Source organism: Lotus japonicus, chromosome 3 (genome assembly GCF_012489685.1).
Source record: "Lotus japonicus ecotype B-129 chromosome 3, LjGifu_v1.2".
Classification (NCBI taxonomy): domain Eukaryota; kingdom Viridiplantae; phylum Streptophyta; class Magnoliopsida; order Fabales; family Fabaceae; genus Lotus; species Lotus japonicus.
Genome location: NC_080043.1, coordinates 9,658,589 through 9,673,982, shown reverse-complemented (window position 1 = coordinate 9,673,982; position 15,394 = coordinate 9,658,589). Strand labels below are relative to the sequence as shown.

Here is a 15,394-nt window from a genome sequence, read left to right as displayed (position 1 = left end):
ATTCGCACCCTTGTAGCTTACTCCTTTCCCGTCATTTTTTTTCAGGCACAATTTAAGATGGGATTAGGGACAAGTAAAGTCGTGATATGCCGAAGCTATTAATTCATGGTAGCTGTCGGTGAATAGGAAGTGAGGAGCAGAGAATTTGAGTTTACAGTAGCTATAAGTGAGTCATTTATGTATTGTTATATAAGAAAGAGGATTGAAAGAAAACAAGAGTGAAGAATTAAGATAGATAAGTCGAGAGATGATGTAAAAAGTTAGAGAAATTAAAGAAAGTAGGTGTGGGACTATAAGCAGTATAGTGTGTGATTGTATGCGAGCGTGTGTGAAGTGTTGTGTAAGTGTTGTAAGAAAAGTTTTAAAAATTGTGTGTTTTGGAGAGGTTTCCACAATTTTGGTCACAAAAAGCCCTAATCAAATGGTCACGGCTGCTTAGTGATATAATTTTCTAACAACACAATTCAATTCTCCCTCCAAAAACCCTTATCACCCTTACTCATAGACTGACATTGGTTAATTATTTGAGGTAAAAAATTCTTTTCAATGATTCAGTCGTCCCTCAAGATTACATTTTTTTAAGTGGTCCGTTGGAGATGTAAAGAGAGAAAGAAACAAGGTACATTATTGTTTCCTTCCCATTGTACTATTTTACAGGATATATTCAATTCGCAGGTTAACAGAAGAAGCAAAAGCAAGCCAATACAAAGCCAGAAGGGTCTTGACAAGTGCCGGAAACTGCGTGTTCCACATTGACACACTGTTTTTCACAGCTTCTCGCATCTTGACAGAGCCCAGTAAATGTAGTGCTCCGCCGAGAACAACCTTTTGCTTGTACCTCTGCATAAGAATATAATGAATGTGAAAAGGGTGAGGATTTGAAGGTATTAAAAATCATTTTGTATCCACCAAACGTACATTCACATTCAAGTCACGAGCCTAATTAATGAGAAAAGTGATAAATGTTCATTAATCGAGCTCAAGTTTTTAAAGTGGTTATATAAATTCATCATTCATGACATTGACATACCCCAAGTGGAGAAAAGGAGGAAGATGACGACAAGGCAGAGGAACACCGAGTTTGTGTAGAATGTACAAGCAGAGGAAGCCATGTTACTATATGTTTATGTTGGCTTGCTTAATGTAAATGAGGTTGGGTACGAAAAACATGGCAACAATATATGTAATTGTATATATTGCAAGTTTTATCATTAACAATGGGAGGGTGCGGAAATTTTCAAGAATACTTTGGGATATGCTTCATGGAATTTGTTCCTTCTTGCTTCCTTTTATTTGGTCGAATAGATTCTTATCGATCGATCCTTCAATAGAACTAGATAGGTCGGATTAAGTCACATCAATTGTATATATATGAGAAAAGGATACATGAAAGTCTATTTTATTTTTTATTTTTTGTACTAATTAATATCCCCTGTACCTTGTGAAGAAACTCTTTCTTTGGCTGTCCAAAATAAAAACATCATGCTTCGAGTTATGTACTGAAGTAGCTAGAACAGCCAAAATTTATTGACATTAAAGTACAATGGAACATTGGCAATGTCCCCAACTAAGTTCGAAATTAAATTAATAAAACACACTAGAATGAATAACACAAAAAGCATTAAGTGCAATGCTTTAGTCACACATGGCCCAAAACAACTAGCACCCTTCTTAGTAGGAACCCAATCCAGGTTTCTCTAAACTAATCTCAGGAAGAGACAAGATGGAGTTTGGTCCTGATCCTCCTTCAGACCATCCAAGTTGTTCCATAAGTCTCTTCACAAGGTCACCAGCTAAGTAAGTAAGCAATGCGGCCAACACTCCAGAGGTAACATAGAATGTGATTGTTTTGAAATATGTCATGTAATTATTGGGTCTCTCGGTATAAGCTTTGGCAGTGGCAAGCAATGTGATACAAATTACAGAAGCTCCTGCAACTGCTGCAAGCTTGAGATCTTTATCATTGCTCTCCTGGAATGCGAAGCCATACACGATTGGGGGAACTAGACCAAAAATAAGGAATGATAAGATTGCAAAAAAGGCATGGAGAAAATAGTTCTCCCTCCTCCCCAGTAACTCATGATATTTGTCCTCTGCTGCTTCTGTTTCATTTCCTCCTTCAGTAGGCTTCGAAGCTTTCAGGTCCCTAATCTGCAAGTAGTAGATGCAGGAATTTATTTTAATTAATTAAATAGAAAATATTATCTTTTTCATGTCATCACCTCATTTGAGAATAAGACTAATTTCGTTCAGAAAACTATGAATCTATGATGATCATTTCTAACATTTAACTTTATCTATTCAAACTTCTATTATCATCTTTACATGAAGAACTTGCCTATAGGGACACTTGTTGGTGAAACAAAAGTTAATATAATCTTGACCAAAGCAAAGACATTTTTGTTTATCTTTTTTTAGGGAGAAAAGTTAGATACATTTTATGTGCAATTTCTTATTGCTTGTAGCTACCGGACATGTGAAATGAAAATGAAAAATTGAGGAAATTTTCAATTTAATAAAATTGGTAGCTATGTTTATTATGAAAGTTAAAAGAAGTCTCACATAGATGAAGAGAAAACTATAATTTATAAGTAGGCGTTAGAAGTTCATTAATATTTGACTTAAGAATTTTCACTACCCATACCCATTTTTAGGTTTAAATACTCTAGAGGTCCCTGAAATTGTCTGCCGTACGAAAACAAGTTCCTGAAAATTTTTTTTCCGATTCCGAATCCCTGAAATTATTTTTTTAATCAGAATAAGTCCCTACTCGTGTTTCCAGCCTATGTGGCTCAAGTTTTGCTGAGTCATTTATTCCACGTGGCTTTTCTATTTTTTTAAACACATATATTAAAAAAATAAAATTAAACATTTAAATTTAAAATTAAAATGTTATTAACCTAATTAACCCTAAATCTATGTATCAAAAAAAAATTAACCCTAAATCCCTAAAAAGATTTTAATTTGAAATTTAAATGTTTAAATTTAAAATTAAAATCTTATTAACCTAATTAACCCTAAATCTAATTAACCCTAAATCACTAAATCTAATTAACCCTAAAAAGATTTTAAATTAAAATAAAAATAAAAATAAAATATTTTATTTTATTTTTTTAATCCATGTGTAAATGTCTCCGTGGAATAAATGACTCAGCAAAAATTGTGCCACATAGGCTTGAAACACGAGTAGGGACTTATTCTGATTAAAAAAAAATTCCAGGGATTCAGAATCGAAAAAAAAAATTTCAGGGACTTATTTTCATACGACAGACAATTTCAGGGACCTCTAGAGTATTTAAGCCCCATTTTTATTACCAACACTCTATAGTCTGATGGACCCAATAAGTGGTATTAGAGTCCAAATGTCTCAACAGTCTAAGATCGCACCAAAAATAAACAGAAGAGGCTGAAAAAATAAGAAAGGCACCAAAACAAAGTTTAGGATCAACAAAAGGAAACTATCAAGTCATGGCCTCCACTCAAGTACAGATAGTAAGTAAACAAGCCCTCAAGTAAGTTGAGTGCAAGTTTAATAAGACAAGTCTAGGTGGACTTTTTAGGGAATGATGGAGGTTAAAAAAGGTTTCTTAAAGTCTCACATGGTAAAATGAAAAAGCAAAGCTATACCTTTTTTTTTAAAGTCTCACATGGTAAAGTGTGAGTATTTGGAAGTTCATTTTTTTTTGGTCAATATTACTTATAAAAAAAGAAAAGAAAAAAATTGGAAGTTTTTTTTGTCACTAAAAAAAAGGAAGTTCAATTGATGGTTTAAGCATTTTGGACTGCACCACACCAACTTAGTCCATCACTCTCCTGGACTTATACCATTATTTTGGGCCTTTAAACACACAGTCCAACAGTTTTTGATTTTGGCCAAAAACAAAAGGCACAAATATGATACATTAATAAGTATTTTGAACAAAAACTTACATTATGAGATAAGACGAAAAGTCCACCAATCAGATTCGCAATACCTAGAGAAACAATGTTCACTGCAAATTGCAATTCATGAGAATGATGTTAGTCAAACAACTTGTTATAGCATTTGTCCAAGTCAGGCAAACTGTCAATTATTGAAGCTGGATTCATTCCTGTCCTATATATAATGTAAGATTCCATTGAAAGAAAAATATAAAGATAAGATCCAATATTAATTGAATACTTGTTGAAATGATAATGTAATTAATTAATTAAATGCAATATATAGTTAGAAAACTTGGAGACAAAATTGAATTACATGTTGTAGCATCAGCACTTGCTGCAGATGTGACAACGCTGAGGCTTGCTAATAATTGACCCAGACCACCATAAACAATGCTTTTAAGAATTTCCCATCCCTTGCTGCTTTCTGCTCTTCCGTTACGTGGTTGTGTAACTGGATCTGGTGTATTGGATGGGCCTGGAAGTTCCCAACAAATATTACAAATTTTAATTTCATTAATTGCAGCATATAGTAAAAAAACACAGGTATTAATATAATTATAAAGATCAATATTTAAATCTACTGATATTCATATACTAATCCATAAGATCGATATATATATGGCATATCTTTTTCCCTACTCCATAAGATGATAATACAAAATTAAATATATATTTCTTGTACGATTGGGTTTAATTGTTTAATCAGTTAAATAGCTTTGGGGAAATGTATATATTACCTGGAATAGGAGAAACAAACCCTCTGAAAAAGTCTTTGCCTGTCAAAACCACCAAGGAGGAATTAGAAGTCAATGTCGTATTCAATATTTTATAGCAATGAACTTAAAAAATTGCAAATTCCAAAACATGCACTCTAATTTTAAATGTTTACGCGTTTGTGTTTCAGAATGGGATTTTTAAGGTTTCATATAGTTTGAACAAACAACAATTAGTAATTAAAGTTCCTTCCTTCCTGTTTAATAACGTAATATATAGATCATTTGCAATATATTTTAATTTTGGAATACTTTTTACACACCCTTAAAATGATATATGCACATAATTTTTTTTTTGCTTAAAATCCCTTAAGCGACTTCGAACACTATTTCGATCACTTCTTTTAGAAGATCAAATGCGCGCACTTTCAAAAGGTAAACATGCAAAAGCTAAAATTTTTATGTTCCAAGAGTTTACTTTTCAGAAGTGTTGTTTTGCACTTTTGGAATTTGAACTTCAACAATACAAAATTTTAGCTTCCAAAAGATCATGTTTAGGAGTTCAAAATAAATGCATTTTTAGAGGTCAAGTTTCGAGAGCTAAACTTTGGTGATCTGGAATTTTAAGTTTATGAAGCTCAAAACATTTATATTCCTAGAAGTTCAACTTGCGACGAAAGAAAAGCGATTTAGAAATGTTAGGTTGTGCAGAGAAAACTTAGATTATGCAAAGAGATCGCGGAAATTGACATAAAGAATGAAAAGATGGAGAATAAAATTGATGAACACATAATAAATGACATATTAAGGGTTTAAACATTTTTTTATTTAAATAGTTATAGTGTGCAAGAGGTTGTGTATTTTCATATAAAGGATAACTTTTGAATTAAAAAAATTAAAAACTTAATAGTAATTTTTTATGTGTCACAAAGGTAGTAGTTGTAAAAGCATACAACTATAACATGCTTGAACCAATTTTTAATATGGTTCATCATAAAACTTTTTTACAGAAAAATACACAAAATTCACAATTCATAAAACTGTTCATCGTAAAAACATACTACTACGTATGCAAACAATTCAAAAAATACACAAAATAAACAGGTAGAAACGAGCCCATATTTAGCTTTAGTTTTATGATTCTTTAGAGATTTTAGTTTAATTCAGCAACAACAATCAAATCAAAACATCACATGGCGGTAGCCGGTAGATAAAAAATATAGGGAAACAAGCGGAGTGTAATTTACTCATAAAAATATAAGTACCTTTCTCAATAAGGTAACTGAAGCATTCTGAGCATCTAACTGGTTCATTGAAGGGTGGAAGTTCATCAGGTGTCGTTGGAGGCTCAGGCCTGGAAACAGGTGATGAAGGCTTAATTGGATTCGAATCTGATCCATTATTGAAATTTCCTGTTTCGCAAAACAACACCTTATCCACACAAACCCTACAACTGGGGCAGTAAAATTCATGGTTTTGCGGCATCAGAAACATTTTTTTCAGATATATTTCCTGCACTTTCCCTGATGCTGATATGGTTATGCCTACTGGTCCATTTGGGGTGTACAAAGAAGAGTTTGAGGAATTGAAGTAAAGAGGATCAGAAATTGGCAATGAATTATAGTTAGGACTACTCTTTTCCTTCTGATCAGTCTCAGGTTGGTGGGTAGGCAAAACGAGCCAACGTCCTTGAGTGTGCATCATCGATACCGGATCAATTGGCAAAGCACCAGAAGAACCTGTAAATTAATTCAAATTGAAAATATTTAGATTTTCATCTTTAATTAATAAGAAGATAATATTATACTGGAAAATTAATTTTAACCCGAATTTTCGAGTCTATTGTGGATCAGTTCATTGAAAATTATTTTTTTTTAGAAAAAAGAAATATAATATATATAGCATAAGGTTTACAGGCACCAAACGCCTCATTATAGTCAGGGACGGACCCAGGTACATCTTATATGGGGCGCTCGCCCCCTTCTTCAAAAAAAATTTCTTTTATAGTAGTACTATATATCATGGATTCGCCCCTGTATAAAAACCTATGGCTAGTTATTAATTGAATCTACACAACCTCTTCCATTTTTATATCATTATACTACGTCAAGAGTAAATTTCAGAAAAAGCTGCCCCTAGTGACTGACATGATCAGAAAAACCACAGGTTACTCATGTTTTTTTATTGATATTCATGGATGCTTACTCTTGTAATTTTTTTTACGTACGGGTACTTACTCTTGTTACATTAACTCGAAAAAAACTAAGGTATATTAATATAGTATTTGGGAGAGGCACACTTCTAGTCCTACCAATGTAAAAAAAAAAGCAGGTTTTCTTCTTAGGTTTAATTAACAAGCATTAGGTATTATCTCTATGTCTAAGTTGTTTTAGCATATTCATACTATGTTCTAAAATATATGTTATTTTGTAAATTTAAAGTATTTTTTCTCATTTTCTTCCTTATATTCCCTTATTTAATATTACATTTTTTATCTACCACCTTCATTTTTCACTTATCACAATTCTCACTATGCACTTAACCAATAATCATATTTCTCTCCCCTTAATATAACTACTTTAAATATGGGTATTTCAATCAAAATACCAATCAAATGATGAGTTCTTTAAACTCGTGCATAACCTTAAACAACTTATATTTTGAAACAGAAGGAGTTGAAACTATCATTTATTTATACATCTATCTTATTTTTACTTTATTTTTTATTTATCTCTTTTCTTTTTCAATTATATTATCTGTTGATTCTTTTACTTTCTCTCTTTTCTTTTTATATTTTTTTCTACTGTATTTTCATTTATATAGAAGTGTATGTGTTGAATTTTTGTCCCCCTTACTAAAATTTTCTGGTTTCGTCCCTGATTATAGTTATCACATAAATATTCATTCCTGTAAATCACACATTGTAACTCTATGTTGAAGGGTATGATAAAGTCTCACTTTAATCACTAGAGATATGGCCAAATAACTCCTATAGCAGGTCAACTCTCATTTCTAAGCAAATACTGTTCAATTCTTTTTTTGTGTGTATTTATAATTTAAATTTATTATGGAAATTCATTTGATGTAAAATAAATGGACATAGGTTAATGAAAAAGTAGGCACAGTACAGTACAGACACCTTTGTTCCCATTATCTTGGAGCTTGACTTCACCATTCCCTCCTACTGCAGCAGTCGTTTGGCTCGACAAACCACCATTATAATCTGCAAATTAGATGAATATTAATTGGAAGTTTTAATCATGAATGCTAAATTTTACTCCTTCAGGCTTCAGTACTTATTAACAGTCTAGAAAGAAAATAAATTCATACAGATATTAAAAAGTTCAATTCACTTTTATAAAAAAATTAATTGTTTTCCAAATTTAACCTTCAAATTGTCATGAGTAGTGCTTGCATATTTAGTTTTCAATTGAAAATCTAATTTGGTAAAGTTGAGAACACGTGTTAATTATGAGGCCTTGTGATTATATTGTGAAAGAAATTATGAACAGTTTAGTCGGATTCAACTTAAAATCAAACATATATTGAAATTGGGAAACAAATTGATACCTGATGTCATGTCATCAACCATAACCTCCAAATGAGTTTGCTCATAAACCTCGCTCCTTACACCAGTCCTCATCATCAGCGTTTCAGTTTCCATTAATCTGAATCACTCGATCTCCTTGGTCACCCTCTCACAGCTCAACTCTTAATTAAGAAGCCTCTCTTGCTTTGTGTGTTCAAAAAAGCTTAGTGGCTAGTTAATTTATAGTATTGAGCTATTGACTATTAGTAATGTGAAGGCATTTTGTTTTGTTAGGTATGAATGCTACCCATAATTTCGTTTCTATATGCATAAATAAAATAAACACGTTCATACATGATGTGCAATCATACAAATTATATTGTTTAATTTGACTCGGATATTATCCTGTACAGCTAGAATTGAACTAAAAATATTTAAATCATTCGAAACCTTTGAATAATGTTTTAATTATATGATACATAATCAATAGAATACAAGAGGATATACATTAATTTTCCCAAATACTATCGATTTCTTTACGTCACCTTATTGCTAAGAGACATCGTAATCTTATTTCCCACTTGACATACTACAACGTGTGTTTTTTATTATTTTTCACAGTTGGTTTACACTCTGTGCACGAACTTTCCGCGTACGTACGTAACCATTCTCTAGAGGTATGACGTTGGTGCTAATGACAATTAAAGAAAAGGAACATCCCGCAGCCATACCAGCTTTTTTTTAGAACTAGGTATTATTAGGTAGGGTTGTTCATTGGCTAGTCACGGTTGATTTCGAGCCGTCGGCGTCGGTTCGTTGGGTGAAAATCACTAAAATTCAGGTCTGTCACCGTCCGTTCAAGCACAACAAACAGCTTTTGAATCTTTAAAATCTACCATGACAGATGTACCTAAATTTGCAATAACAGATTTCTTTAAGACTTTTGTAATTGAGACGGATGATTTTATTAAGGGGTTAGGGGCTGTTCTTATGCAAGAAGGCATGTCATTGGCTTTTTGGAGTCAAGGTTTTTTTATTAGTGTTGGACAACTTTAGTGTCCTTGGGGGGCCAATCTAGTCTCGTCTTAGATAGATTTGATCTTAATAAATCTGAGCGTTATTTGGTTACTTCAAGTTTATGGACGAGTTAGGATTCATAAAGTAGCCTGATCAATATTTAGGGACAGTTGAAGAACAACCATAATCCATCCTAACATATCTCACATACACCCTTAGTACGCTAATAATAGCTACGTTGCAATTCGTGCTATTTTATACTTTCTCTATCCTTAATCATTATATTTTTTTTTTTTGTGAATGTGCAAAATCCTTATACACAAAGATCCTTTATTTTTAAATTCAAATATTATTGATAATAGTAAAAGGTCATAGACCCGCCAATCTAAAAATTGCCTATCTAAATAAAAATAGACCCGCGCTCTTTTCCTTCTTTTGGATTAAGTTACTTGGTGCTTTTAGCGCCAATCTACAAAATCGGCAACTTGAAAGCATAAACAAGAGAAAGAAGAAGGCTAAAAGATGAGAGAGATATATCATATCCAATACCCCTTACAAGAGAAACCCAAAGCTGTTCCGAGACTAATTGCGCCCCAAACAGCAAAGACAGAAGAAATTATAAGGCCTTTTCACTAATCCCCTCAAGAAAATAAAATCTGCAATAGATTAAAGCCACTCATTTGGTCGAAGTGTACATAGATTTTCCCCTCAACAACCTCTAGCTAAAGCCACCTAAGCCAAAACCAAGGGATTTGACAGCACCAAGAAACCAAATCAACAACCAAAGGCACGACCAAGAGATAAAAAAAACCCCTCAACCTCCAAACATAACTAAAAAACAACTCCCTGGCCTTGAGCCAATAACTTAGTCTTTCTAGCACGTGTTAAAACCCCATATTGATATGGCGACACATCAACTACATCACGCGGTTTTCGAACTTGTTTATTTTTCTTTGGGTGGTCGCGCCCCATACAATTAATAATTGACGCTTTTAATCCCTTTTGGAAGTCCTTTCCCAAAACAAAACTCCCTGCACCCCAACGAGAGGGATGACTTGGATGGTCCATGAGGCACTCAAACTCAATGGTTTCACCCAAACTCTGCTTCATAGTCAACCATAACCAAAAGAATACCTTGACTTCCCTGGAGAATAAACTGCCTCATCATGCCTCCAACATCTGCCTCTCTCCAAATCCTCAACATTCATCACGTGAATATGTTGCAATATAGCCATATATTCCAAGTTTAATGAGCCTCCATTCATATGCATGACCTAGACACAATCTCTTAGCTTCTACGTCCTTACCATTCAACCAATCAATCTTCATCCGATTCGATCTCCACCATTCTCCTGTAAAATTGTTGTCTAAATAAGAACCAACCATTAACAAACAACTTCAGACCCACTATAAAAGTAAGAGCCTTGTCGAGATATATCATAATCCCTTCTCCAACACAAAGATCCACCTTAAACTCTCCTGAATCGCATGGATCCATAAGGTGGGGATTCAAGAGAGATATAGCGTTCAAATAATACTCCTTACGTCCCCTATTATTAGCCTCATAGTGACATATCCCATGTCCTTTAATATTAAGACGTCCCTCTACTAAATTTCAATTATATTTCAATTATGATGTTTCATATTTACCCATTGTATATATTAATTTTTTAATTTCAAAAACTCAACTATCACCCACTATTCATGGCTAATAAAAAATTTGTTAATTTTGGAGAGAAACTTTGAAAAAATAAGCTTTAAATAAATGATTTGATAAATATAGAAGATTGCATAATATTTTTTTAAATAAAAAAATTAAATTTACTCATTAGATGTTTCATTGATAAGCGTAATTGTCTAAACATGACCTTATATTAAGGGAGGGAGTAATATCATTTTAACAAAAAAATTACCAAAATAATAATAGTAATAATATTTGACATAGTCCACGAATGATGGCTCAAGTGGTAAGAGCTATGGGACATATAAGGTAGGGGGCCCAGGGAGGGTGCAATTTATCAGTCCGATGTAAAACAAAATTACATAAAACAATTTATGTATTAACGCTTATCAAAAAAAAATTTATGTATTAACGAAAGGGTTAAAAACTAGGGTTAAGCATCATATTAGTCTCTGTCTTTGTGTCGCCGTCTGAACTAGGTCCCTTCCCCGGAAAAATTATTGAAAAAGATCCTCTCATTTGTAAATCGTTTGGAGCAGGTCCTCGCCGGAGCCCAGATCTCCGGCGAGTGATGATTTGGATCGCTGACTAGGACAAGTAAGCTGACATGGATTTAAAAAAAATTTAAAATAAATAACACATAAGAAAATTTTAATTTATTAAACAAATATAAATATAATTAACAAAACTAACCCTGATTTAATTAACAAAAATAAATGCTCCAAATTAACCTCAAATCATCTTCATCTTCCATTTACTTCATCTTAATCTCATCAATCAACCCAGAATCAACAACAACAATCCAAAAATCAACCTTTCATCTTCACCTCCAACAAACCCAGCCACCAGAATCAACCTTTCATATTCTTCTTCTTAATTATCATCATCCATAACCCATTACCAGAGTGCAACCGTAAAGGGAACAAAAAGAAAAACCCAGAATGCAAAGAGAACTTAAACAAAAAAATAACATTGTTGAGGGTGGTGGTTGGTAGAACGTGGGTTTCCCTTTCCATTGTTCTTTTGGCTTTGATTTCTGGTTCATGTGTTTGTGTCAACAATGAAGAAGAAGAAGAATGAGTTTCCTGTGTTTCCCTTCTTCGTTTCCAAAACCTTGTTCCTCCGATTTAGGGTTTCTGAGTTTCTCTGATTTGGGCAAAAAATCCCTAATGTTTACAAAATTCCTATGACACTCGCCAACCCCATGCGTCGAATTCGTCTTCAACATTCCTTCTCTGTTGCGTTCCTCCACTAGTTCTACGTCTTCTCATGAACTCCCTCTCCATCATCGCTTGATCTCTCTAATTTGCCCCCAATTTCTTTCAATTTTTCAACCAACTAGATCCACAAAACCGTTCACAATCTTGGGAAAAAAATCACTGGTTGTTCAACCAGAAGCAGGAAAAGAACCCCTCACTAACTAATGGGAATTTCTCAATGTTATACTGATAGAACCCAATCCCTCTCTAAATTTGTGAGGAAATATGTTTAGTCACTTAGCAGCAAAAGCTAAAATTCTAAGATGGATTACAAAATCCCTCACTGGTTGGTTAGCGATGCAGTCTTCTGCAACGAATCCTATTATGTCGCTATTTATTTAGTGAGGAATTTTTAGTTGTTTTTGGTAAATAAGGGATGCAACACAAGGACTTCCCAAAAAAGTTGAACCTGACGTGAATTAATAGTGCATCAGTAATTAGTTAGCAACTTCATATCAAAATATCACATTACAAAATATAATATTTGCATATATTGAAATTGCATATACATTTTAATATATATTCCCGAATATCATTATTGCTTATTGAAATCGCATTCATGATTAAAGAAGTTTTTTTTTTTTTTGCCTTCACTATGTTTTTATCTTAAATAAGTTTTTCATAGTAAGGTTTTAATGAGACACTCTTTCTTTAGTTTATCCTTCAAGGTTGTGGGGCTTATGCATGTGGTTAGAAGTGAATAAGTTTTAGATGATGGGATAGCTCTAGCAGTGGAAGGTTTCTAAGTTTGTAATTTTTTTTTTGTCATTATCTTTATTTCTTGTTATTTATACTTGTATTGGGTTGAAGTATTTCTTATACTTCTTTTTAAATATATATAGTGCATTGCTTATTAAAAAAAAAACACTTCCCCAGAACATTCCCTTCGGAGAAGGAGAAAACCCCTCCCATCTTTCAGCTGGATCTTACTTTAGCTAAGAGAATGGTTCCCTTGTTGGCACTAGAATTTTCCTTCAAAAGTGTTTTATCTTTTTTATTTTGGCCAACAAAAGACACATATTCCAGCATTATTAATTTTATATGAACATGGTTTTTAATTATCAGACACAGGCTGATTGCGCTTAGAAGTATGTTTTTCCTTAGTTTTGAAATCGCGACCTTCATGTGTGTTTGATACGTGCCTACAAAAAAGATGAGATTCATTTGACAGGACGTTATTCAAATTCAAGGGTGAGATAGGGAATAAAAGTCATAATTGAACCTTTACAAATGCCAAGCAATACTGATTCACTGAACTGAAGAATTTTATTAAGAAAAACACACTTAAAGTTAAATATATGACGATCGAAAAGAAAAAGTTGCAAATGAACTAATCAGCCGGAGAATTTGAGAAGAGAGAACAATATTAGCATGTTTCACGGTTTGGATTCAGAGAGGCATATTGAAGGAGCTCCATATCATGCTCAAACTTGGCCATGTCTTTCTCTTCCATATTCACAATAGCTTCAATTCCATCCCCATCTCTTGTATCCATCAAAACTATACAATTCCTCACGGGACAACCACTTGTGGTCACCCACACCGGCTTGCCCCACCCAAAATCAGCGTCATAAATTGAGAACTTGCACCAACTGGAAATGAACAATATTTGGTTCTCCTTATGACCAGGACTGCTTGGCTCTGGCACTGAAGTAGCTTGTTTCAAACACTCGAAGATAAATGACAAGTCCTTAATATCTCCTCCAAATTTTTTTGGATATATGTCACAAAATTCACATAACCCTTCTTTTATTTTTCTTACCAACTCATGTAATTCTCTTTCCCTCTTATCCACTATCGGGTTAAACACAAAAGTATACCCCCAAACCACGTTCCCTATGCACTTGTCAGACAATGGAGGAACCATTCTTCTGCGCAGGTTGACACCAACATGGAACGATGTCGTCTTAGAAGTTAGCTCTAATGCAGAAACTGCACGCTTGTAAATCCAAGCAATGACAACTTGAACACGCGTGGGATTTTTCACCGCGTGGGAAGACACCAAGGCCTTGAGGGACTTGATTTTCGAGGCGTGAAAAACAAATCTTCTACATACCGTTTTGTCTTTCCAAAACACACGTTCTGGGAAAACAGGCAAGTTGCCTTGTGGGAATAGTGAAACTCCTCCGTCAAGTAAAGGCAAGGGCAACAATAACGACTCTCCTTTTTCTCGGTTCATGGTGGCCCAATCATTTACAAAGTTGAAAAGGGTAGCAGCGTCAACAACTTTGTGACACATACATACACTAATTGCCATTCCTCCGCATGCAAAACAATTAATCTGGATGGCTACTATACTTCCACCTGGAGTCATAACTTCCCACTGCAATTCATCAGGGAACAAATTAAGTGTTCAACAGTGTTTCGGTGGGGTTTTGGAGGATCGTTGATAACTTTGTACCTATGATTCTTGTGACTATAAATGACGCACCTTGATCGTTGCACTCAATAGAAAGCTGATCTCTGAACGTACCTGCAAAGGGGTAATATCTGGATAGAACTTGAGATAAGGATTCCTTGAGCTCAGAAATTTTGGATCTTTGTTTACATGCTTGGATATCGTCATATTGTTGTCCCACCTCGTATGAGGTGTAGAAGAAAAGTGATGGGACATAGTTACGGAAAAAAATATGATCTATGAAAGAAAGAGGATAAATTTTGAGGTGTGGAGGAGTGGGTGTAGATGGTTTGATTGTTTCTCTTGAAACTAACTCCATTTCCATAGTTTGCTCTTCATGCTATCACTCGATGTCATTGCCTACACAAGGAAACTGCAAATTAAAGACTTGGTAGAAGTCACAGAGGAATTTCCTATCAATATAAATTTGATTGTAATGCCATGTTCGATCGAATCTTATTTTTGCTGAGAGAGTGATTCCCTTGTTGGCACTATCTTAAAAGATAGAGTTATGATTGATTCACAAAACTCATTTTATTTACATATCCACTATCTATCCTTCTTTTCATTCAATTATATCGCACATTATATTTCTTATTTTCTCCATAATCAATAGTTGTGAGATTAATCTTACGCCCCATTGTTAATGCACTGCGCGGTAGAGGTAGATCAATTTCAATCGCAAGAGTTGAGAAACAAACCTCTAATTATTTGATTACTTGAAGAGTTTTACAAATGTACTAAATATATGACTTGTGGGATGCACGACAAATTTTAGTGTTATATTTTAAATATTTTTGAGTATTTGTTATGTTAAAATAATATGTAATTTGAATTTACATTTTAAAAAATTCATTATAGTCATTTGAAAAT

The 15,394-nt window shown here is 33.7% G+C and overlaps 2 protein-coding genes across 2 annotated transcripts; both read right to left on the bottom strand.

Moving 5' to 3' along the window:
* Positions 1–1,492: 1,492 nt before the first annotated feature.
* Positions 1,493–8,393, bottom strand: LOC130748301 (membrane protein of ER body 2-like). The gene is made up of 7 exons (XM_057601483.1): positions 8,208–8,393; positions 7,777–7,860; positions 5,903–6,376; positions 4,662–4,700; positions 4,238–4,399; positions 3,931–3,992; positions 1,493–2,151 (listed from the first exon to the last, which is right to left on the bottom strand). The coding sequence occupies exons 1-7, from the start codon at positions 8,299–8,301 to the stop codon at positions 1,672–1,674; spliced, it is 1,395 nt and encodes a 464-aa protein (XP_057457466.1). The 5' UTR covers positions 8,302–8,393; the 3' UTR covers positions 1,493–1,671.
* A 4,974-nt stretch (positions 8,394–13,367) lies between these two features.
* Positions 13,368–14,689, bottom strand: LOC130743567 (stemmadenine O-acetyltransferase-like). Its single transcript, XM_057595813.1, has 2 exons — positions 14,555–14,689; positions 13,368–14,446 (listed from the first exon to the last, which is right to left on the bottom strand). Exons 1-2 carry the CDS (start codon positions 14,687–14,689, stop codon positions 13,490–13,492), a joined length of 1,092 nt encoding a protein of 363 aa, XP_057451796.1. The 3' UTR covers positions 13,368–13,489.
* Between the last annotated feature and the right edge of the window lie 705 nt (positions 14,690–15,394).

Excerpts from the sequence above, each read along its gene's own strand:
- LOC130743567 (XM_057595813.1), bottom strand. The coding sequence starts at position 14,689 with ATGACGATATCCAAGCATGTAAACAAAGATCCAAAATTTCTGAGCTCA. Across the intron at positions 14,447-14,554 it reads TATTGAGTGCAACGATCAAG|TGGGAAGTTATGACTCCAGG; the intron begins GTGCGTCATTTA and ends GATGAATTGCAG.
- LOC130748301 (XM_057601483.1), bottom strand. The coding sequence starts at position 8,301 with ATGGAAACTGAAACGCTGATGATGAGGACTGGTGTAAGGAGCGAGGTT. Across the intron at positions 4,701-5,902 it reads CAGTTACCTTATTGAGAAAG|GCAAAGACTTTTTCAGAGGG; the intron begins GTACTTATATTT and ends TGGTTTTGACAG. Across the intron at positions 4,400-4,661 it reads GTTTGTTTCTCCTATTCCAG|GCCCATCCAATACACCAGAT; the intron begins GTAATATATACA and ends GGGAACTTCCAG.